This window comes from Pocillopora damicornis, chromosome 14, assembly GCF_964200805.1.
Source record: "Pocillopora damicornis chromosome 14, jaPocDami1.2, whole genome shotgun sequence".
Lineage (NCBI taxonomy): Eukaryota > Metazoa > Cnidaria > Anthozoa > Scleractinia > Pocilloporidae > Pocillopora > Pocillopora damicornis.
Genome location: NC_142683.1, coordinates 6022501 through 6046831, shown reverse-complemented (window position 1 = coordinate 6046831; position 24331 = coordinate 6022501). Strand labels below are relative to the sequence as shown.

Here is a 24331-nt window from a genome sequence, read left to right as displayed (position 1 = left end):
TAAATTTTAAAGATTTTGTCCAGCGCGCAGCGACTGTAACAATGCAGCTCACGGAATTCTATCTTGCTACAAGTTACAAGGTGTATTCAGTTAGTTCACAGACAAAATATGGAAACTTCAGCTGAAATATTTTTCATACCAGCGTGATCAGAGGAGACCCTTCTCTTAGACCTTAATTTGCATATCAAAAATTCACTACTTTGTACGAAAGAATTCTCAAAATGCAGGCGTTAATCGGGCTGGAAAAGCATATCTGTGCATAGTTTATACACCAATGAGGTCACAGATTGCCTCAAACCCGCGGGTATATCTCTAGCTTCCATCCACCAACTTCTTAAAAACAACGCAAATCCATGTGTTTGCTCAATTGTTAAAGATCATTTGCACGATTCTTGGGATAGACCAAGATCTCCTTTTGACAGTTCAAACTTCGTTCGTTTATCTTCTTCGTTGAGGATTTTAGGTTTTCACAGCAACTGAGTGGAGATTAGATGCCGAGTTGTCCTAAAACGTTGCGTAAACGTGATCGGTTGTAACGCTTGCGCGCTTGCGCGCTTGCGCGCTTGCGTGACTTACAAAGAAGACAAAGGTATCGGAAGGCGCCTTCTCGATAATTTACGTTGAAATATCAGGTCATGAACTATGCACAGTGTGGAGAAGATCAAAATTAAAGAATAAAATTTGGCACTCTGGTCATAACAGACATATCGCGCTGCTTAAAAGGACACAAAAACAATTTAAAATAGGTTGCAGTGTATATTTACAAAACATCACGCATACACTGAAATAATTCTTGCAGTTTCTCCCGAGATTTAGTATACGGAACCCGATGAACTAACCCTTCTTTCCGCTGATTTGTTTCCATCACTTATGATGTTACGCTCTCATGGACCACAACGGTTTTGAGCGACAAACTCGACATTTCCCTGCGACCATCAAAATCAAGTGGACAAACCCACATTGATATATTGCGTGACGTGTTGTGCAAATTTTTTCCCTTGCCATATGGCCTGTTTCACGGGTTCTACAAATTGAAACCAAAAACACACGATACGAAACGTAATGATCGATTTTGTCCTCAATCTCACGCCATAACAGAAAAAGCTTTTGAACATCTGTAAACTCCGAGCACTTCGCAGTAAGTGATATTTTCAATGAATCTTCGGATTGTTTTCAAGTTCAAGAATTGTAAATTACAATTTTATGAAAAACGAAGGTTGTTCTGTTATTTCAGTGTGAATCCTTGCATGCCTGCCTGTCGCTGGCGCCGCTTGTTGAAACTAAACGAAAAAAAAACTCTTTTAAGATTATCATTGGCTTCTTTTTCACCCCACCATAATTCTTAGCAACAAAGGTCGCCATTTCGTTTGTTTATTGCTCGCCAAAAACTATCAAATGCACTCAAAAGTCTAAAACCGAAAAAAAGTTTACAGGAATCAAACAATCGAGCGAGCGAGCGAGCGAGTGAATGCCATTCTCCACATCATATTTACAACTCGCTCCTGCGCATGCGCGCAATTCACGAGTTAAAAAGACCAGCCATTTCGTTGCAATTCTACCGCATTCATTGTAACGAGTCGTACAGTATACGCAAGAATTAGATGTGAACAAACTACTACATTCGAACTATTGAAATTGTTACAATAAATCTTTGCTTCTTCTGATGCGAATCAACATTGGTACGAAACGTCATAACAATAGTGGAGACTATTGCGTCCAGTCACAAAAATATCTCAGTCTGATTTTCTAAAATAATAACATTAAACAGTTTTTGAACAAGAACGAAGAAACTACTCGTATTACAAATCGTTCGTAAAGCCTATGATGAGTAAAAATGTTTCTATTCTGAACTATTGGAACTCTCAGCTCATTTTCAGATGCAAATCAACATTAATGTCAACGTCTTAACAAAAGTGGAGACTATTACATCGAACTCAATCTTATTTTCTAATTTTAACGATTATTAATTGTTGAGGGATCCGAAATAACACCTTAACAATTACGAAGACGTCTAGAGTCGGGCAATCTGCAGACAATGCAGAGCCACTCGCCCTCTGGGGCAGTCCTAAATCTCTCGCAGCTCATGTGTAACCTTTCCTCGCACAACTCGCACTGTACCATGTCGTCCCAACACTCGGGCATTGAACAATGACAAAATAAATTAGTGTCACAAGTTTGTCTCTTATTGAATCTAGCGGTGTTCGACTAGCGCGGAAAAGGTTCAAAAACGACCTCTCTCCAGACATTAAACTAAATTCTTGCCCATTTTCCCTCGGTCAAAAGAAACATCCGACGGGATGCCAGTTCGTATGGATTAACGATACGCATGTTTTGAATTAAAAACATACTTTAGTAAGCACTGGAACGTAAATTATCATCCATTTTTACTAGAACGTTAAGGATGATGTTTTCACTCAGTTTTGTTTGGGTACAAATCCACTAGCGGATTTGGACTGGGGGGGTCCATATCCCCTAGCGGATTTGGACCGGGGGTCCATATTCGCCAGCGGATTTGGACCGGGGGGTCCAAATCTAGCGGGGTCCAAATCCGCTGGGACACCCCGGGACGACGTATCGAGTTATTTGAAGTACTATCAGCTATCCAGCGAAATCCTCGATTACAAGTTAATTTTGTTTCGTTCCGGTCAGTTTGACCACGATATTGAAAAAAATATAACAGTTATTGGTATGTTCTAAACATCTGAACACTTTAAGAAACATTAGACATGCGGTGGAGGTACTTGTTAACAGCCACAGCACAAGGGAAAATGTGAGGCAGTAAAAGAAAGGCAGACTGACTAGAGATGTTTTTGAAGTTTTCGGAATTTAAGTTGTAGTCGGATCACATGGGTAATAAATTTGTAATTTCTCGAGAGTGAAGGCTATTATTTAACTAAAAATTGGTTCGTAAGTGCCTATCTGGGCTATCTGCACCAGCAGACAAAACTAGAATTCTCTTGACAAAATCAAAGGACAAATTGTGTCATGACGAATTTTTGTCTCGATTTTTGCATCCGCTGAAAACTTTAAAACTGTCAAATTTCGTTAGAGCTTGATCTGCTCATGAGACCAGCTAGCATAGTTTACCAATGGACTCAAACTCCAGTTTCAGGATTCATCGGACGTCGTTTCAAAGTTTTAAAATCCACGAGTTTCTCGACAAAAGAAAGTTAATACCTTCCAGGTAAATTTTAGTGAGTTCAATAACAAGCTGGTGGCAGCTTTTACGACAAATGGTGTTGAAAACTCAGTCTCCTTTCACTGCCTCGCATTCTTCTTTTTATTCTTGATGCTAAAAAATACTTTTACTACATTTCCAGTGTCCTTTCAGGTGTTCTGGTGTTTAGAACATACCACTAACTGTTTTATTTTTTCCAAATCAGGGCTGAAATACCCAAAGCCACTCCAATCTTTGCTTTCCGTGAATCAAGTAAACATTTAAACGATAAAATTCTCACTAACCATTTGAATAAAGTTCGATTTTAATTCGTTACATTAACTAATTTTGGTTCTAACTCATAGAACCTGCGAAACAGGTCGTATGACAAAGAGAAAAGTTTGCACAATCACGTCACGCAATACATCAAGCTGGGTTTGTCCAGTTGATTTTGATGGTCGCAGGGAAATGTCGAAAAGGAGAATCAAGAATCATGCAAATGATCTTTGACACGGGCGCAATTGAGCAAACACATGGATTTGCGTTGTTTTTAAGAAGTTGGTGGATGGAAGCTAGAGATATACCCGCGGGTTTGAGGCAATCTGTGACCTCATTGGTGTATAAACTATGCACAGATATGCTTTTTCAGCCCGATTAACGCCTGCATTTTGAGAATTCTTTCGTACAAAGTAGTGAATTTTTGATATGCAAATTAAGGTCGAAGAGAAGGGTCTCCTCTGATCACGCTGGTATGAAAAATGTTTCAGCTGAAGTTTCCATATTTTGTCTGTGAACTAACTGAATACACCTTGTAACTTGTAGCAAGATAGAATTCCGTGAGCTACATTGTTGCAGTCGCTGCGCGCTGGACAAAATCTTTGAAATTTACACTTTCGATCGCTGTTCACAGGGGTGGTCTGGCCATTTTGGCTTGTGGCGACGCAAAAGAAGAGAACTTGAGAACAACTAAACTATTTTTGAAACATGTGTCCTAAACCCTTTTGATGGGCAAAAAATAAAAGAAAACGTTTTTCCGACGGGAAGTCGAGAGGACCGCTCTTAGCGGGAGCGGCACTTAATAGATAAATGCTGTCTTACAGAGTATCATAATCTAGTCTAATCTCGATTAGAGGAAATGATTTATCGCTGGTTACCCTGTCGACCCGAAAGTTCCATCGCAAAACAATTTGTTTTCAGTGGGATGCCTCTTCATAACACCGTCACCTTTTTTGCTTACTGGGCTCCATATTCGATAAGTAGTGCCAATGGATGGAGAGAATGGGTGTAAACTGGATCCACAGCCCATCTATCAAAATGATCACCTCATTGAAACGGTTCCTAGCAGCCTAATGTCAGCAAATTTAAAATTTGCTAATTTAATTAGGACGCACAGGACATAAAGCTGCCGAAGATAAGAAATATCCTGCTCAAGGGTCACTCACGATGATGCATTTACTATGTACATGTGAAATAAATTATATCGGAGGGCCGTCTTTGCCAGTCGAACCGAAAAAATGCATGAGAAAAATCTGATTAGGAGCGGCTAGTTGGTTGTGTGAATCCGCCATCATTGTTCTAAGTGCCCCCTGTTTTAGGGCCAAAACACTTTCTAACCCAATTTAGCCCAGGAATAGAAATGAAAGCATCCTCGGCATTATTTCTATTGACTACTCTGTCCTGTGACTCCTATGATTACAGACGATTACATATCAGCAGCTGGGGTTAGACTCTCGAACATTCGTATATATCATTGAATCGACCCCCTTCCCCCCTTGTCCCTAACAGCAATACAGGACAGTATTAGACCTCTGAGTTACTTTAGTGCTACTAAGAGCAAAAAATAGGTGGATTTCGAAACCACTTGTTGGGCAAAGTAGTCTAATGATTGACGTCAGGCCTTAGATACCGAAAAACTCCCAGACATACTTGCCAGACAACAAAAGCTAATTACGACTCAGCCTATTACGGAATTTTAACTAATTAAGTAATGCTGTCAAAAATGAAAACAGGTTTCTACGCTCCAGTGATTTCCATCACCAAATGCTCCATCTGTCTTTTGGTTTTCTTGCATTGTATTTGCCAGACCAGCGCTTTGGATGGCAATGGAAAGTAAAAAGTGAATGGGAATAACCACTGTACGACACGTCGTTTGTTTGGTTGTATTGAAAGAAACACAAGGTTGATATTGTATTCGAATGACGTTTCAAACTGTGAAAGTATCAGAATGGATATAAAAATAGATCCAGTTTGAGATATCAACCTTATCGTATTTAAGGCTTGTAGAGGTTTGTATGGCTTTCATGTGCCACACTCGCCAAAATGCAATTGCGACTCGCTTTGTAACAGACATAATTGCATACATTCACAACCATGCGATCAGCTTTTGCGGAAAATTGTTTACTGCCTGTGGGGGCCTTCTACCGCAGTCGAGTAAGAGCGGAAACTAACTGAATGAAAGCAAATAGTTTTTCCATTACATATGAGAATTTTGCTTCATGTTGAAGAAGACTTTTTCACTTGAATTATGTCGCTCCAATCAAGAATCAATATATTTGCAACAGTGTAATATTGTCGATGCATCTATTATGATGTAACGCGCGCTGTCATCGGTTGAAAGAGCGTGCTCTATGAGAGTATGGAGCATAGAGCTGAGCTAAAGCTTTCACGCCATCCGCCAAATTGTGCTATGTTCGACCTTTTTCGGGACTTCGTTTTAGCTTTTTTCCGATAATTGAAAGTGAAATTTCGGAACAAGCGAGCCGGCAAGTAGCAATAGAAGAACCAGAAGAAAATAGAAGAACGTTATTAAAACGTGAGCAGATACGAAAATCCTTAAAGGAAAAACAAAATAGACATTCCGAGTTTTAAAGATTTTCACGCTCAGTTAGATCGCAAGCTTAAGTACGGTAATAAAAATCAAACACAGCTAACACTTGTATAGTGTATAAGGTTCAGTGTTAAAAAAAAAAAAAAAAAAAAAAAAAACACAACAGAAATGATAAAAAATATGACCAAACTGGCATAACTGTTAAAATTCATTCTGATCATGACAGTGTCTGAGCGAATATGATCATGCTGAAGTCCATCGCGGCTCGCTCATCATGACGATCTCCGATCACTACTGTAAAGCAAGCCTCAGAAAGCCTCATATCCTTTCCGATGCGTTGAGCGGAAAGTCACATCAGTCACTGCAGCTGAGTTTTACTGCGCTGTCATCCCGAGCGATCTTCATGTTCCGGTGAATTCGGCTGTCGTTCATTCCAAAAACACTCGCCTTGAGCAGTTTGTTTTCTACCATGTCATGTGAAAAAACTCGCGTGTTTTTATGAGCCATAATTCGGCTGAAGTTCACTGAACATTTCACTTCAATACTCTGTATAAGAGACTTAAAAAATTCAGGCAAAAGTGTCAAATTCGACCTGCCGAACTATTTTAGTTTGTAAACTATTGGAGAATGTGAACTTTGATGGTTTGACACTTTTGACAGCTTTAGTCTTGTAATGCCAATAAGATTATTTGAACTATTCTAACAGGGATTCTGATTGGCTTATTGTGGCGTGCTTTGTGAGAGTGGCGACTACGTCTTGTGTTTCTCCCTACACTTCTCTCGTGCTCTAGCCGCTTCCTGCGTGCTTTATAACAGAACAGAGCACAGTCAAGGCTTCTTTATTTGTTAAGTAAATCCCTTGCACAAATCGATGAGGATGGGAAACCAATGACCCTCGATTTTCTCAATCTGGTCGTCCGTGATACTCGTCATCGAATCCGTCTTTCAGACTTGTCAGTCAGCACTGAAGATTAATAATGAATATTAGTTTAATAATGTAATATTCCAATACCTTTCTTACCTTGACGCTTGCTAACTTGTTGACGTTCCTAAAGCTGCAAGACAAGCTGAAGCGAAAAGAAAATGTCGGGTGACCAGTCCAAAGCTCGTTTCACTGGATTGACGGTTGCCAAAACAAGCAGTGTGAAAACAAAGACGCGGGGGGAAAGTGAGCGGTTATTAAGATGGGCCCCTTCTCAATTACTCGTGTCTCCGGAATTTGACGCAGTTTTTGATTAATCGCGTCAAGGCTTGGATGCCGCATTAACTTTGAAAAGTAGCCCGAAAAATGAAATTTTTTTTAGCATACTTTATCGAAGTGCGTTTGAAATTATGCAATTGGCAAAAAAACAAAAAAAACAAAAAAAAAACAAACAAACAAAATAGCAGAAAGCGAAAGCAAAAACTAATCACAATATGGAACTGAAAATTTTCCCATTGTTATCGTCCGGCTACATACTAATAAATAATGGTAATAAGACTAAGTGGAGTCCAATTTGGTCTGTAATCATACAAGAGATTAACAAAATCGGACGACCGCGAAGCGCGAGTCCGATTTTTTTTTTTATCTCAGTTGAGTATGATTACGGACAGAATTGGACGACACCAAGTCCTGTCAACAATTAATCAAAACCAAGACAAAATTTTGGAAAGAATCTAGACATCGGTTGTACATTTTCATAACAAAAACTAAAACAAAAACAAAACAAAACAACAGTTAACTCGGCCAAATTTGAGACAACAGGGCGCGCACGTTCATAGTTTTTCCGAGACTTACTTTAAAATCATTTTCAAATTCTCTTGATCAGTTAACAAGGATGGAGGTATTCTTTCACGCAGTGCAATATAAACTTTATTGAAAAACTCATCTTCGACGGCTAAGCATGACCCTTAATTCAATTTAAAGTTAGAAAAACATTACAATACAATAAATTGTAATTAACACGCAAACAGTTTTTTTCACTGGTTGAGATATTCGTTTTTGACTATTTATGCGTATATTTACAAGGAGATTGGTCGTCTAGGTAATTTAATAGGTGTAAACGAACGTCTGTTCAACATTTTGTATCCAGAGGTTTTATTCTGAACAGGCTAACGATAGAACCGTGATCCGTTTGGTTAAGTATGCAACCATAAGCAAGGGACCTTCAATGCTCTTTTCCCATCAGCATACTTAGTATGTGGGTCGAAGAAACATTTTATTTACAACAGTCTCTCTCTTTAATTTTATCATTATTAAGTTATTATTTATCACCGGAGGGGGGAGGTCAGCCGTCTATAACAAAAGATAGAGGGCATACTATCTTTGGAAGACTATAAAGCCTCAAGGGAAGGTCAGACAAATTCTATTGTGACACAACCAAATCCTCAACCCTGCCATCTCCCCCCCCCCCCCGTGATAAATAATGATAATTAAGGACGATGAGTGCAGGTTCAACTAGATTTTAGAGCTAAAGCTTTTCTATGTATACTTGCGTATCCTACTGATCATATCAATTCCATGATAACAATGAGTATACCGTGAAGGCCAGAGTAAACCTTTGGCCTGTTCAACCTATGGCTCTTGATACGATCGAAGCTGATGTCAGACATTTATCTGTTATGCAAGACATCTGTATACTAGTTATAACATTGAAATTTAAATACCTTCGCAAAAGGTAATAGCTGCATAAAAGCTGACTTCGCAGTGAAAAAATATGAAGCGCCATGATTCTTCATCAGTTGTCTTTTGAAGTTAGTCAACTTTGGTAAGGACAAAAAGAATTTGAGGATCTGGATACTCAACTGGCTGACCTTCAAACAGTTTTGCGTTTCTAGAGTTGTCGCATCCCATGTAGAGGCCGCTATTATGGTGCTTGAACATCGTGAAGCTCCAGAAGTAATCAGGCTCAAAAGATTCATCGTTTCCATCAATGTTATCTATATTCTTTCAAATTGAAAGTGAAGAAGATAATTTTGAATTAAAAACAATCATCCACTATCCTTAATAAGCGCGCATTATTATTACTATTATTTCACTACTATGCCATATTACGGCAACGAGACTCGTAAGAAATACCACGGTGCTGCAATATAGACACAGGCTAAAACACGGACAGAAAGTGCAGCATCAAAATTGCTGCACCAGGTAGAAAGGGATGACTCCATCTTTTTCTAGTATTTGTGGGCGTCAGCTCATCACTGCCAATGTCACGCCACGGAGCAATATAATACGCGCTTCGCTTGGCTAAATGAGGCGTGCTCAGTTTAGCGAAGGGACGTCATTAGTAGCCAACAAAAGAGAATGATAATACACATGCGTTATTGACCAGGGATGAGGTCAATATGGGTAGAGAGTGGCCGGGCGTTGCTTTTATATGGACCGATTCGAGGTCCATAAAAAACGCACAAAAGAGTAACAGCAAGGGTAATATCAAGCCATCTTGACTGAGCAAGCTTGGTCAATAAGGGATTTATTATATAACAAAAAGATTTCCCTTAATAAGAATCAAGAAAGACTTCATTATCTTCGAGCGCTGGGAGAGAGAGCCAACCGTGAGAACTATGCACAGAAATTATGAACAATCTTAGGTCTTGCGCAACCTTTTTTCTTACGTGAAATCGAAGTGGGCAACTGTAGACTTTAAAGGGAACAATGAGACGAACCATTAACAAGAAACATGCGTAATGTAGCGTTTATTTTTTTTTAGGATCAGGATATTTCCGAATCGCCCCGAGAGCTCCTGGAAAAGGGAGAAACCAACCGAAAATTCTCAACCGACGAATCAGCCACTTGGTAGTATATTTTCATTTGTAATATATAGCTCCTGCTTTTCTTATCCTAACTCAAACTACACAGAAATTGTATCATATTGTCTAAATCTTATTTCCAAATTTTGCAGAAGATAAGGAGTAACACATCTGCTCGCCATATTGAAAATCAATGAATGTAAGTCACAGTTTCAATGATGACTAAACCAAGATAAACCTGGAGACGCCCCTTTCTCCTGAACCGAGCTAAACAATTCACACTGAGATTTTTTTTTTTCGGGTAGATGAAAAGTAACATATCTCTTCTTCTGTAACAACCACACAGCGCCCACTCACCCTAATTGAATTTAATAAGTAAGGTTTTCCCTATTGGACACAAGGTTTGGGGAATATCGATTGGGTATATCCTCGGATATCTTCCAGTTTTAGCAGGAAGATATTCGGTCACCTGATGCGTTTAGACCAGTCGCTCGTAAGAGAAACGAATGTGATGGACTACAGTCGTTTATATATCCTCTTTCCTATTATCTAGCTTCTCTTGTTAAATTTATGGATTACTCTAACCATTATGAAAGTTTTAGCCGGAGGATATTCGGTCACCTGATGCGTTTAGACCAATTGCTCGTAAGGGAAACAAATGTAATGGATTACAGTCATTTATATCTCTTCTTTGCTATTATCCAGCTTCTTTTTTTTGAATTATGGATTACTATAACCGTTATGGTAAGAAAATCCAACTCGCCTTACCGATTGACATTCAGTCATTTTTACATTGGAAAGTAAACCAAATAATTATATTCTTCACCTCAAGATCTAATTATACCCGTCAGGATAGGTTCGTTCTACACCTAACACATAATATGGATTAAGTGTGAATTAAGAATTGGTTTGTGAAGAACGAGTGCCGTTTGAGTGGGCGAATAAGTAAATAAATATCTATTTCTTACCTTTGCTGTGATAGTTCTGCTTGTTGCATCTCCCACCAATAATAAATTGTCGACGCCAAGGGCAATGCAGCCTATGCAAGCAGATGTGTTATCATAAGACATAACTACGATTCAAAGAAAAGAGACTAAAATTACATATATTTAAAAAACACAGCGAAGGAGACAAGTTAATGCAGAGCTAGCAGCGCGCACAAAGCGTAGCTCCATACTTATAAATTCTGGCAATAACTCGTAATAAAGTAACTAAATAAGTAAGTAAAAAGGAACGCAGAAGAGACGAGAACGTATCGAACGAAATTACTATGCTGGCACATCAACTACAAACTAAGATGGAAGAAAGAGTCGAGTCGAGAAGCTATCGTTACGCTGAGAATGAACAAGAAAAAGGGGAAGCGAGTGAAATCTTATCCGGATTTTCTTCAGCGTCAAGAATGGTGAGGTAACGTTAATCCGGATGATAAAATCTGAAGCCATTCAAACTAGAAACATCATGTAACCTTTAGACTTGACTCGTCAGCCAGTTAACTATTGTATGGCTTATTTAAATATTCGTATCAATAACTCGCTTTTTTTTCAACAATTCTGAACTGATATCAGATATCTGAGGCGTCAATGACCACTGCACAGATTTATAGACTGCCGGATCTGTAGCATTTGTTTTTGTCATACATTTGTTTTGTTTTTGTTTTTCTTTCTTAAAGAACGCGCGCAATAATTTGATTTGCGTTTAACTTGTCTTTGGAGAACCCGTTAATCAGATGGGAAATTTGTTATACCGCAAAAGTAAACATCGAGATAGAGGAGCAAACTAAATCGTTTCTCGGCCAAAGCACACCTATATTTCCTGCTGTTTTGTTTGATTTCCTCGAATTACAGTAAATGGTTTATCTAAATGGATAAGCTGTCACTTTTCCTTTACAATTCACCCTCAATGAAACTGGAAGATTTCCGCGAGCTTTCGGCTACGGCTCTGTCACTGAAAAAATGTGAGAAATATGAAGATGGCTCCACTCAGAATAAGTGGCTCAGCTTTTTCTTTGATTCGGCATGACGCGCACATGCTTATGTGCGTGCCGAGGAAGCTTTTGGGCGACTTTTTTGGGCCTCAAGCAAAGTAAACCTAGGTATCATCACCGAGTTCACTATAGACTCACTCCTTACCATCAATCATCACCTCCTCTTAATTTAATACGATTTCACGATCTATCCGAAAAGTTTGCAATCGATGGTATCCAACCCAATGAACATGGCCAACATGAGGAGCAAACACACTTGTTCTCATCTATTGCATCGAGAATATCGATTTGGACTTTTAGTAAGGCGGTCTCAGTGTAGGCGTTTGTGAGCTGACTGGTACCTTACTTAAACCCCGACAGCTCTTACAAAGATGATACTCACAAACATTAAATTAGGTATGGGCAGTTCATAGTTGCGCTAGTAAAAAACAGATCAATCTACGTACTCCCAGCGGCCCCAAAAGTCCCTTTGCAATCTACGGTACCATCATTATTCAACACAACGAGACCACTTTGCCCAAGGTTCCATAGTTGATATTTCGTTTGGATCTTCACTGGATGAGGCTTTTCATAGATGCTTATTGGCGGTGTCGATCCCCTGTCCAAGATAGAAATATTTCATCCTCTAAGAACACAGTAAATAATCATCACCCTCGCGATGCTTGTTTATACAAGATTTGAAAAGGTGAGAATTCATACTATGTTAATTGTTTGATAAGCTTAAAGCTTAAAGCTCCGGTTAAGCTTAAAGCCCCGGTCAGAAGCCTCTCTTGCTTTATCAGTGAGGGGGCGCGGTTGGGATTCTGAGTTAAAATGAGGGGTTCACCTACAAAAATAATAATAATAAAAAGAGAAAAAAGGTTGCTGTTGGTTTAGTACCTTTACAATTATCAATGAATAGGAGACAAACGATCCACTTAACTGACTAAATATAAGGTTTTGAATTAGGAAGATTTTTTAAACCTTACCCATTCCTCGTGAAAAGTGCAACCACACCACAAACTAGAGCGGCGTGGCTAACGAGCAGTGCCCACCCCATTGCAACCAAAAGCAGCTTCCATTTCCGACCCTACAAAAGTAGACGAGATTCAATGAGCAAGTAAACTAAATTCCTCTCTTCTTTTGAACCAGGAAATGTTACACGGTTATATCAGTCCATTGCAACAGTCTCAAGATATTAACGTTTTAGATTAGTCTAAAACATGATTTGCCTTCAATTTCATTGCTTACCCTTTTTTGAGTAACACATTAGCTCAAAGATTAGCATACTGCTCTCCAAATCGAAACTTGGCTGAGATTATTTAAATTTAAGTATTTTTGCATAAGATAGGAAGATATAGCTTTCCTTTTATTTCACAGTTTCTTCATTTACTCGGAAGAATCAATAAAAAAATGTCAGAAGAATATGCCGGGGGATAGCTTGTTATGAACTTGAAGATTAATACCAATTATTAACTATTATAATTCATCGACAGTTTAGCTACATTTATCACAGACAATCTAAGTCGGCAAGTGGTTCATTTGCCGTTGTGTTCCTACTTTTCCCTAGTCCTCCTTTCATCATCCGTTGTATTAAATGAATAATCGCATCAAGGTGGGAAATGGCAGCCCTTTTTCGAGGAGCAAGTGGATCAAAGGCCTGGATACTGCTATTTTCAGGAAAGAAGTACAAAGGTTTCATGGGAGTTCCTAGAATGCAGCCAAAACTAGTAAAACTGACCAGGAATGCTGCTGCGGGATGTGGGTATCAGCATGCTCTACAGGGACAGAGCTATCAACCAGTGTCCATCTGGGCTCCCCTAGAAAAGTTTTCAGGGGAGTGGGGTGTGTCATTAAACATAAAACGAGAAAATGGAAGTTAAATTTGTTTCTTTGCGTTTTGTCTTAAATTGGAACTAAATGGAACTTTTCATTAACTTGTGGAGATTTTCTTTCAGAGACAATTATAATTGGTTGAACGATTTAAAGCTGTAATTAAATAAGATGATATGATTCAGGAAATATAAATTTTAAGTAGAAAATGTGAACTGAAAGGTTTTTTTTAATATTCAGCGGAAATAATAAAAAACTTCAAAATCTGATCCATTCTAATCCGGGCCAGCGCCAGTTTTGTCCAGACCTTGACGTCATGAAACATTGTCCATTATCAAATCATTATTCAGTATTCGTTATTCATTAATACTGAATAATGCCAACGAATAATGCTAATGAATCTAGCTTATGAATAATGCTAATGAATCTAGCTTATAAATAATGCTAATGAATCTAGCTTATGAATAATGCTAATGAATAATGCTAATGAATAATGCTAATGATAATGCTTATAAATAGCGATGATAAAGATTAGTTAGCATTAATAATACTATGAGTATTACTATTACTGTGCCGCGATGCGTCCAGGTAACTATTCATCACTTCTACCTTCCACTTCGGTGAATAATTGTTTATAATTATCATTATAATTATAGTTTTATAGATAAATGAGAAAGAGAGACGCACACTAGACAAGACTACCCTAGTTCTGAATAAAACCCAGTGTTTAGGGGATTCAATTTTTCTATTTCAAAATGCATCTCAGGAGGTGGCAATTGTTCATGAACTAAGTTTCGTGCTGTTTTGATCTGATATTCATCTAAGACTTTCTTACCCTCTTTGTTTTTTTTGAAGAAACATCCCCTTCAGAAGCTCCCTTTGTTTCGTGTTCATGCATTTCGACGGCATCAGCTGTTTGTGAATCCATCTTTATATCTATAAACATTGGATTTATCTACAGTAAAAATATAGTTAAATGAATATAGTACTAAACATTAAAAAATAAATAAATAAAAACAAAATCAAAAAAACAAAATCTAAAAAACAAAATCTAAAGAGCAAAATCTAAAAAACAAAATGAATGAAGCATTCCATATACTATTTTATCAGTGTGATAATTGTTCTTCTAATGAGATTAGGAAACGACGAAGAAATACTGATCATTCTTAAACGCTGGAACCTCTGATTAAAAAGAAAACGCTCTTTCGTCTTTTAAAAGAAGGGTACTTAGAAGGTCATTTCTGGAACTTGATGCGTCTAGGTTTTACTTCGCATTGCAGAACAAGCAAAAAAAACCAAAGATATTTTAAATTAGTCTAGTGAGAAGTTCATCTGATTGGGACCTAAATGCATTTTACGCCATATTGAGTGAATATTACACAATAACTTTACCTATTTGAGGTTTCCTTTCATCCGAACACAAACGTCCAATGTAAAATGCACAGTTTGATTGGCTGCAAAAGCTATTTTTTTATTCATTTTTTCAACTGTTAATTAACCCTGCGACCTTAACTCTCTCTTATACAATCTGATAATGGCGGCGAATTTCGTAATAGGTGACGGAAGGTTTAGAGCGAAGAGGGATGGAAGGGAAACGGAAAATATAGAACAGCCCGGCTGAACTGACGAACTGGAGAAAAGTCCAACCCTGAAAATCTGCTTGGCTAACAGAAGGCAGAAATATGTTACATATTTTTTAGTTTATCTACGTCATTACTTTACCATTAGTGTAAGTCGAGTGTTCGAATACCTTGAAGCTTACTGACGTGGTGTTGCTTACGCAGTTGTAAGACAAATTGTTGAAAAGACTTACTGTAGCCTTAGAAAAAACGAGCACAGATAGCAAGAATACCCGTTTCCTCTGGAGTTATCGACAAATAATGACATCAGGTCGCCTACGCCATGCAACAACAACAATAACAACCTTTGTAGCTACCAGGATTTCAAGTTATTATGTAATTGTATTTTTTCGTGCTTTACGCTTTTGCTTAGCATAGGTTTTGCGTCTTCGTAGCCTTTATTACCTTTGGTCATTAAGTCTTACACATAAAAACTCATAAAAAATTCATTATTTATTCTTTTTCTTTCAGATTTTCAGGAAATGTTGCTGACATGTTAATAATTAACTTCCGCTATCAATTAATCTTGATTAACCTATACCTATGAGGAAAAGTGACTTTTATCTCAAGTTTTACACTATGTCTTACTTATTTTGTGTTTTAAATTTTACTTTTTAGGAAAGTCCTGGGTTTCAATGATGAATTTTTTTTCCTGAGAAGCCCATTTTATACACTTTAAAATGACATATTGTAGGTGCTATTCCTGTAAATATTAGTTGAGATATGAATTAAAAACAATGTGGACAAATTTTTGCGTTAATGTGCAGTTTTGCTCTTCCGTTTTCACCGTTTCGTTTTTTTGCATGTATTACATAGTTCACGTGCACAACACTGAAGAGTCTTTAAAAGCTTTTTTTTTATAATAAGCACAACAGGAAAAGCAATTTGCCTGGTTTCCACATGAGGTCAGGAGGTTTAAACAAGGAAGTATAGTTTGTAAAATTAACTTCTTATCTGGAGCATTGGAGCAACGACATGTTTCACAGTTTTAAACAATTTTGAAGTCTCAACTAAAAAATAAATAGCCAAAGAAGAGGAAGGAGGAGGAACATCAGAAATTACGCTATTTTAAGTCGTTTGTGACCTTCCGAAAGATGACGCAGGGTTTTTGCTTTTTTTCCTTTAACGTCAGGCTTAAGATATCGAAACCTGCCTTTACATGTTTGCTTAATGACGCGTTCTGTGGGTTTTCGTCGCTTTTGATCCTATTTCCATCACCAAATTATACATTTTTATGGTTAAAAGCCACTTAGATTCATTAGTCCCTCCGAAAAGTAAAACTAAGCAATTTAATGATTGACGTTAGGCCTTAGATACTCAGAAACATCCAGACATACTTGTGGTATTCAACTATACTAAGCTGTAAATGTCAGTGTAACTGGGTCAGCCAGGTAAATTTTCCGTCAAGCTGCATCGGGCAATAGTGGACGAGCACACTGAATTCGAATCGAAGGGAAAACAAACGCTTCCCTTAGGTCATTAATTTCTGAACTGCTAAAAGGTAAAGGTTTATTTACTTGCACAACGAGGACACATGCTTTTGAAGAGGAAGGTACACACGCGAAAATGAATGAAAATATGGAGCCGACTCCCCCTCCCCTCCTTTCCTTGCCCCCCCTAAGAGCAATACTGGACAGTATTGGACCACTGTGTTAGTTTACTGCTACTTAGAAAAAACAATGGGTGCCAATTGTTGGGAAAAGTAGTCTAATGATTGACGTTTAATGGGGTTTAGTGTTTAGTGTTATTTGCCCATATTTTTTAGTGTTTACTGTTTCATAATATACATGGAAAAATTACTCAGCTCTGATTGGTAAAGACAAATGCAGTTTTCAGGTAATTCAGTGCAGAAGAGAGTTAATTCAGTGCAGAAGAGGGTTAATTCAGTGCAAAGAAAGTAACAAATCAGACATTCTGATTGGTCAGTAATCAAAGAAACTCACAGATACCCAATAATATGCGACCTTGGATGTCGCAACAAAATTTGAAAATTTGCCAGCGAAGCAATGGTCGGCGTTTTAAGCAGCTGAAAAACGGGTCAAACAACGAAGAAAACGGAAAAAAGCACTGTTTTTTGGTTGTCAGTTTGGAAAAAGTTGCGTTTAGAGAAGGGAACTGCCAGGGAAATCGAAAATTACGAGCCGACTCAGCTTAACACTTTGCTCGAGCAATCCAACGCCGAAATTAAAAACAAACATGGTTAAACCTCGGAAACGACGATTCCATTTCATCGAAAGTGATTCGGACACAGACTGAACAATTCCTTGAACTGTTTAGCTGCACTTTGAACTTTTTTGCGCTTTAAAGATGCGAAGATATCACTGCGTATTATCGTTGTGATCGTACGCGGTTGTTTTGACCGAACGCACGGTTTGAATAAATTATTTTTGCACTTGATACGCGCGCTTTGCTTATGTATGGTGGCCGAGAACTGCCAATAGAAAAATCCGCATTTTTGAAAGAAAATTGTTTTCCTTTTTATTTTGATTTACATTTTTTTTTATTTTTCAATTTATTTTTTTTATTTTTAAAATAGAGTGAAAGTAAAATCAATTGAAATAAAAATAAAATAAAATAAAACCAAAGTAAAATAAAATAAAACCAAAGTAAAATAAAATGAAATTATTCGACCCAGCCGAGAGCTGCCACTACCAGCATGCATTGCGTGCGTTACTGTCACACGCTCGAGTTCATCATGGCCGATGCATGGAAGAGGCTCAATGAAAAAGTTAAAGCAAAGCGTACCAAAAAAAACCAGCCCAAGGACCATCGAAGGAAAGATGAACTGACAGTTCAACGTTTGTCAGCAGAAGTTTCTGGAAAGGCCCAAAAGTATACAAGGATTGGGCCAAGAGAGTTTGTTCCCTTCGACGAAACGGAGGAATTGACCATTGGTAATATCAAGAGCGCTTGTGAGAGGCATTTTCTACAAAAAATCGGAAAGAATCTCGTATGTGATATCTTAGCAGGAGAACAGCAACATCCAAACATCCAGAATTTGTTGCGACAACGTGGGTGATAAAGCACTATCGGTAAAGTTTCCGCACAGCCCCATACTATTGTAAAACAAATCTGTTTTCCCAACGGAAATGTATTGTTTTTGTCATTGTTTTCTCTGTTCAAGAACTGAATGCATAATGTAGGATGGGGCTGTGCGGAAATTTTACCGCACTATCTACCAAGTGCTTTAAAGTGCATCTCGGATACCGGTCAAACTATCGAGCAACACAACCGCAAGGTTGTTCAGATGCATCTCCTAGCTAAGAATTTTGCTTCGCAACTTGAGGCAGAAATCAAGGAGGAAAGCGAGGTTTTTGGAACTGCATTTAGATATAGAAAGATCTTTCATGGAGAAACAGACGAGGGGGAGTATGTTACAGTCGAAGAATTTATCCCTGGCCAGTTTAAGAAGTACGTAAACAACACTGGCCAAACCTGTGTCGATCCTACAGATGAGATGGCCCAGAAGGCAGAGTGTTTGACACACTTCACGTATGAGAGATCAAAGAAAAAACTTATGCTAGTTGACATCCAGGGAAGTGGATATGACTTACTTGACCCAGAAATTGCTTCTACAGATTTACTGGACGAGGGTGACAAGCAATACCTGTATTGTACTGGAAATCTTTCCAAAGTAGCAATTTCAACATTTGTGAAAGAGCACACTTGTAGTTTGTTCTGTAACTTGCTTGGCCTACCAGCAATAGAAAATTAAGGGGCAACTCAAGCTGCTATAAAATTGTGAACATTGAGACATTGTTGACAAAACTTGATACACTGTTTACAAAATAGCTAGTTCACATAAAATCCCATGGTTACATATGATAATTTACGGGGCAGTCATAATTTGTTTCCAGGGGTGGGCTGCAGGATTGTGATATTAACCAACCTTGTTGTTGCTGAATTCACTCTCAAGCAGATATGTTTTCATGTACCCCAATTTCGGACACCAAAAAACCTGCTCTTGTTAATGTTTCTCCTCAACCCACCATGTGAGGATTGATGGTTAAAATTTGTATTATTTGTATTAGTAGGGTGCATAGTTTTTCTTGTTTCTGCTGCCCTTTCGATGTTACTGTTATTGCCATCAGTGTTATTGTTCGTTCCAGTTTATTTCCACAAAGGTTATGGATATCATGTTCAGATACATTATCATTCGAATTAAAGATAGTTGTGGGTCCCTTAATCTGCAATATTATTATGCATTAAAAATAATTAAATAACTACAGTGGTGATAATTACACTGTTTATTTCTTTTTTTCTATTAGTGCCAGCATTGATTGTTAATATGTTGTTCCTGTTCACTTCAATTACACGTAATAAAGTTTTGACTTTTCTACTGTATTGCATGTTACACCCCTTTTGATGCAATTACCTTGGGCGGTTCGCACATACAGTGTTCAGAAATGTTCAGTTTAATTCAATGATTAAAGTACAGTTCATTGGCAGATGAATTTGTTGTTTATGGCTGCACAAAGTTCATAGTAACAAAATGGAGGATGTGGGAGAAAACATGCTGCTTTCACTATAAAAATAGAGTCAAGGGCATAACACCATGGATAAACAGTGGAGTTATTACAAAGAAAAATTTCTCTTTAGGAAAAGAAATGCTTCCTTGCAATCAGCAGGTTTCAAATGGTCAGTGTCAATGATTCGTTCACTCTCTGCTCTGAACTCAGGGGCGAGAAAGTCATCATCAACAGTAAGGATGCCTGACTGGACAGCAGCTTCTTTTAGTTGATCATCAGTTACTTGAAGACCTGCACATTGCCAATAGAAAACAATGTTAGCATTCATCATCTAGTGTGACTGGCAGTGTCAGCACCACATTAGGTTTTTATAGATGTGCGACTTTCAGGCCCAAAGATTTTAGCAACAAATAATTTCCTTCTGGGCAATAAAATAATGCCTTGAAATTTCTACAAATAAATTATCATTGGTTGATTGTTGAAGCATTATAACTATGCCATAGTTCACTTTGAATAAAACAGAAATATCCCAAAACCAGTTTTGACAAAACCTTATAATTTTTTTACCGCATTCTTCAAGCCCATATTTCTGAGGAAGACTGTAAATATGGTTTGGGACCCCATCTGGTAAAACTGTGTCCTTCTGGGCTCTGATCCTGTGGGAATTCCACACCATCTCCTTGAATGTATCTAGCTCTCTCTGAACCACAGGAACCATAATAAAAGAAAGAAGCTTCCTATGTAGGAAAACAAAATAAGCAAAAGTAACAAACACCTTGGTGTATAGGTAGTTTCAATTACAATATATAAGCCAGCAAGTTTTTTTTTTTTTTTTTTTTTTTTGGGGGGGGGGGGTTCCCTAACAAAAATTTTTCCTGGGCCCCCTCAACCATATCTATTTGACTCGAGTATATATAAGCTTTAGGGGGAGGGGATGTGTTATTGCATTCACACAGAAATTAATTAATTTGCTATAAAAAATGTATGTATATTAACTTTAGGCAAAATAATGTTTATGTTGATTGAGCTTTCAATCACCCACGTGCCATGCCCTAGCAAAACTGCAACATATTCTAAAACAATAACTCAATGTCACTTTTGGAGTTTAAAAACAAACCTTGAAATGAATAGCCTGTGTATGTGTGCGTGTGGGTGGAGGTGGAGGGGGGAGACTTGCCCATTCTCACCTGTCAATATCATCATGTGGTTCATAATGCCCTTGATCTTTAAGCCATCTTAACTGACTTTTGAAAAATTTTTCCATTCTTTCGTGTAATTCTTTCCACCATCTTTCGATCTAGAGGAAAACGTTTTTTTAAATGACATTTTGTGAAATGTGCATTTGCCGGAAATCAGATGATAGGGTGGATTAAAATATTACTTGTTACTGAGGGAATGATGAAATAACAAACAACAATAATACTTTTCCTGGCACTCAAATAAAGTCACCGAAAGACTCGTTGACTAATTTGGCACACTCACATAATATAATTAGACAGCACTTGAGAGATGAGCTTACTTACTTGGTTTGAAGTTGATGGACCATACAAAATTGTGTCTGCAGGATCCACAACGTCAGTGTGATGTCTACGAAGAAAGGCATGAATTGTGGCCATGGTGCCTGTTTCTGTACCTTTGTCGATTCTGATCATCGCAGGAATTACCTTGGTCTCCATTATATGCTCCAAGTACCAACGACCAATCAATTGCGGGTCACAGTTCTTATTCCAAACTCGCAACCATAGCAGCTTTCTGCTGGCTGTATCTAAGCAGCCATAAATAGCAATCGGAAATGTGGAATTTTGGAAACCCATTAATTTATCATGACCGTCCAGGGAGTGGACCCAGTTTGGTCCTTTCGAAGAGAAGTTTCCTTTCTTTCGCCTTGCCTTCTTAGCTCCAACGCCTCCGCGAGCAGCAAGTCCATCGGGGTCAAGATCAGACATCACATCGTAAACTTGATCTCGCGTAACTAACAAGTCATATTTTTGTCTTATTTTCTTGTGCATGCTTCTATATCCCAATAGCTTTCCTGGTCCTTCCAATTCCTTTTTAACAGCCTCTTTAACATCTTCAACCGAAACAGTGTCATCCCTGTAATAAACTTCGAAATGGCGTAAACGTCTGTCGAGTGTTCGGATACTCCAGGCGTATTGAGGAAAGTCTCTCCGTAAAAAATCGATCGCTTCTTCGCGTTTGAGGCCTTGTTTGACATACTTCTGCAGTGCACCTTTAAGGAGATCGTCTTCTTTCCACGATGAAACCCTGCTATCCGCCATTTTCGAGAACAGCCCGGGAGAACAGTCCCTATATTCCCGCCATTTTGGATCTTTACGATGCACGCAATGCATGCTGGTAGTGGCAGCTCTCGGCTGGGTCGAATAATTTCATTTTATTTTACTTTGGTTTTATTTTATTTTACTTTGGTTTTATTTTATTTTATTTTTATTTCAATTGATTTTACTTTCACTCTATTTTAAAAATAAAAAAATAAATTGAAAAATAAAAAAAAATGTAAATCAAAATAAAAAAGAAAACAATTTTCTTTCAAAAATGCGGATTTTTCTATTGGCAGTTCTCGGCCACCATACTTATGCTTAATTATAATAAGCCATCTTGAATTTTTCCATGTATATGATTAACACGTAATCACATGATTTTTCTCGTGCAATTTGGAATAAACAAGCTCTTGTTAATTCAGCTTTTTGAATTGATTTTTAAATTACGCTGTCAAAAATGAAAACAAGTTTCTATGCTCCAGAGATTTCCACCACCAAATACTCCGTCTGTCTGTAGACGTGCAAGTCTTGCTCTTTCATTTGGTTTTCTTGCAATGCATTGCATGTCAGACCAGCGTTTTAGATGGCACTTGGAGAATGATTAATGAATGGTAATAACCACTGTGCGACACGTCGTTTGTTTGGTTGTATTGACGGTAACACAAGGTTGATATTGTGTTCGAATGACGTTTCAAACTTTGAAAGTATCAGAATGAATGTTAAAAATAAATCCAGTTTGAGATATCAACCTTATCGCATTTAAGGCTTGTAGAGGTTTGCATGGCTTTTATGTGCCATACTCGCTAAAATTCAAAATTCAACAGATGTAATTGAATGCTTTCACAACCACGCGATTAGTTTATGCGGAAAATTATTTACTGCATATGGGGGCCTTCTGTCACAGTCGAGTAAGAACGGAAACTAACCGTATAGAAGCAAATATTTTTCCATTACATATGAGAACTTTGGAAATTATCATCATGTTTCATGTTGAAGAAAGCCTTTTTACTTGATGATGTCGCTCCAACTGATCAAGAATCAATATATTTGCAAACAGCGTCAAATTGTCGACGTTGTGGTGCTTAATAAATAAAACAACTAGTATACTCTCGAGATCCGCTGCTTGATAAACAAAATACGAGCTTTTATGATCCAGCTACATTCGATACATTTTGTACCTTAGGAGAAGAAACAAAAATTTGAAATCCACCGTTAAGTATCACTAAAAAGTTGTTCTCGATCGATGTGTGTGTCACGCTCCAAAATTAATGTAGGTCAGAAGGTACAACTCAATCAAAGAAGGGATGTAGAATACCTCAACCAACTCAAATTGATAAGTCTCCATTTAGGTAAAAAATTTAACCCTTTTTTCCTTTAAAATACGTAATAGCGAGCGATGAGAAATTTCAGAAAAAGGCTAGAAACTTTATCTCGCCTATCTGATGCATGTAGTTTAATACCTTGCACAAATCAGTTAGAATGGGAAAGCAATGAACCTCAATCTAGTCGTCTGTGATACTCGTCAGTCAGTCAGACTTTTTAGTCAGCCCTAAAGATTAATAATGAATCCGTAGGTTAATAATGTAATATTCCAATACCTTTCTTACCTTGACGCTTACCAACGTGTTTACTTTCCCTAAAGTTGCAAGACAAACTGAAGCGTAAAGAAAGCGTATACACGACTTTCATAATGGCCGCGGCGCGCGAGACTGGTAATTACTTAAACATGAAATCGAGGTCAGAAAGGCCACGCTTGAGGACAACACTGTAAACAAAAGGTCAACTAAGATTGAATAGGTGAACTGTTTTGACTCGATTCAGTCGAATTATTTACAAGAAGAGGAAATGCCGACTTATTGTTGTGTTCCAGAATTTACGAAGAAATGCTACTACATAGACGATGGGACAAAAGTGTCTTATTTTTAATTTCCGATCGAGAACACGTTAAGAAGAAATGCCTCTACGCGATAAGAAGAGACGAAGGAAAGCACTTCAAGCTAACTGAAAATACAAAGATATGCTCCCAGCATTTCAGGAAGGGTGATATTAGAAATGTCTCGCGGTCAAAAAGGAATTAAGAGATGGAGTTGTTCCTTCTGTGTATTCATGGATTCGAACATCGCCACACAAAAAAAAAGGAGCCGGCGGAAAGAAACTTCGAACTGACAGCTTCGAAAAGTGCATCACGAAAATTGTCTACCCCAGCTGTTGTTCTTGAAGAATTATCAAATGAATCGTCAAACGAATTATCAAACGAAATGGTCCCAGATCTACCAGATCTACCAGATTGTAGCTTAAAAGTCGAAGACGAAACACAAACCGATTTTACCGACCAGGAGACCTACTTGAGAGAAATTATTGACAACAATAACAAGAAGATTCATAAACTCGAACGGGAAATTGAGGATTTTAAGCGCCAACTGCAAGATACCCAGCGGCAACGTGATGCTCCTAA

At 37.9% G+C, this 24331-nt stretch overlaps 2 protein-coding genes across 5 annotated transcripts; both read right to left on the bottom strand.

The window, feature by feature from the left end:
- Positions 1-7813: 7813 nt before the first annotated feature.
- Positions 7814-23606, bottom strand: LOC149034174 (uncharacterized). 3 transcript variants are annotated; one of them, XM_089193139.1, is made up of 6 exons: positions 23484-23606; positions 14345-14445; positions 12666-12766; positions 12144-12295; positions 10682-10752; positions 7814-8910 (listed from the first exon to the last, which is right to left on the bottom strand). In XM_089193139.1, the coding sequence occupies exons 1-6, from the start codon at positions 23563-23565 to the stop codon at positions 8719-8721; spliced, it is 699 nt and encodes a 232-aa protein (XP_089049265.1). In that variant the 5' UTR covers positions 23566-23606; the 3' UTR covers positions 7814-8718. The 3 variants fall into 3 exon arrangements, with proteins under 3 accessions (XP_089049265.1, XP_089049264.1, XP_089049266.1); XM_089193138.1 differs by having other exon boundaries at positions 10682-10785; positions 23484-23605; XM_089193140.1 differs by having other exon boundaries at positions 10682-10785; positions 14345-14464; positions 23484-23579.
- On the bottom strand, positions 19361-22192 carry LOC149034175 (uncharacterized). 2 transcript variants are annotated; one of them, XM_089193126.1, is made up of 4 exons: positions 21121-22192; positions 20785-20894; positions 20165-20334; positions 19361-19888 (listed from the first exon to the last, which is right to left on the bottom strand). In XM_089193126.1, the coding sequence occupies exons 1-4, from the start codon at positions 21946-21948 to the stop codon at positions 19704-19706; spliced, it is 1293 nt and encodes a 430-aa protein (XP_089049252.1). In that variant the 5' UTR covers positions 21949-22192; the 3' UTR covers positions 19361-19703. The 2 variants fall into 2 exon arrangements, with proteins under 2 accessions (XP_089049252.1, XP_089049253.1); XM_089193127.1 differs by having other exon boundaries at positions 19721-19888; positions 20149-20334; positions 21121-22183.
- Positions 23607-24331: the final 725 nt, after the last annotated feature.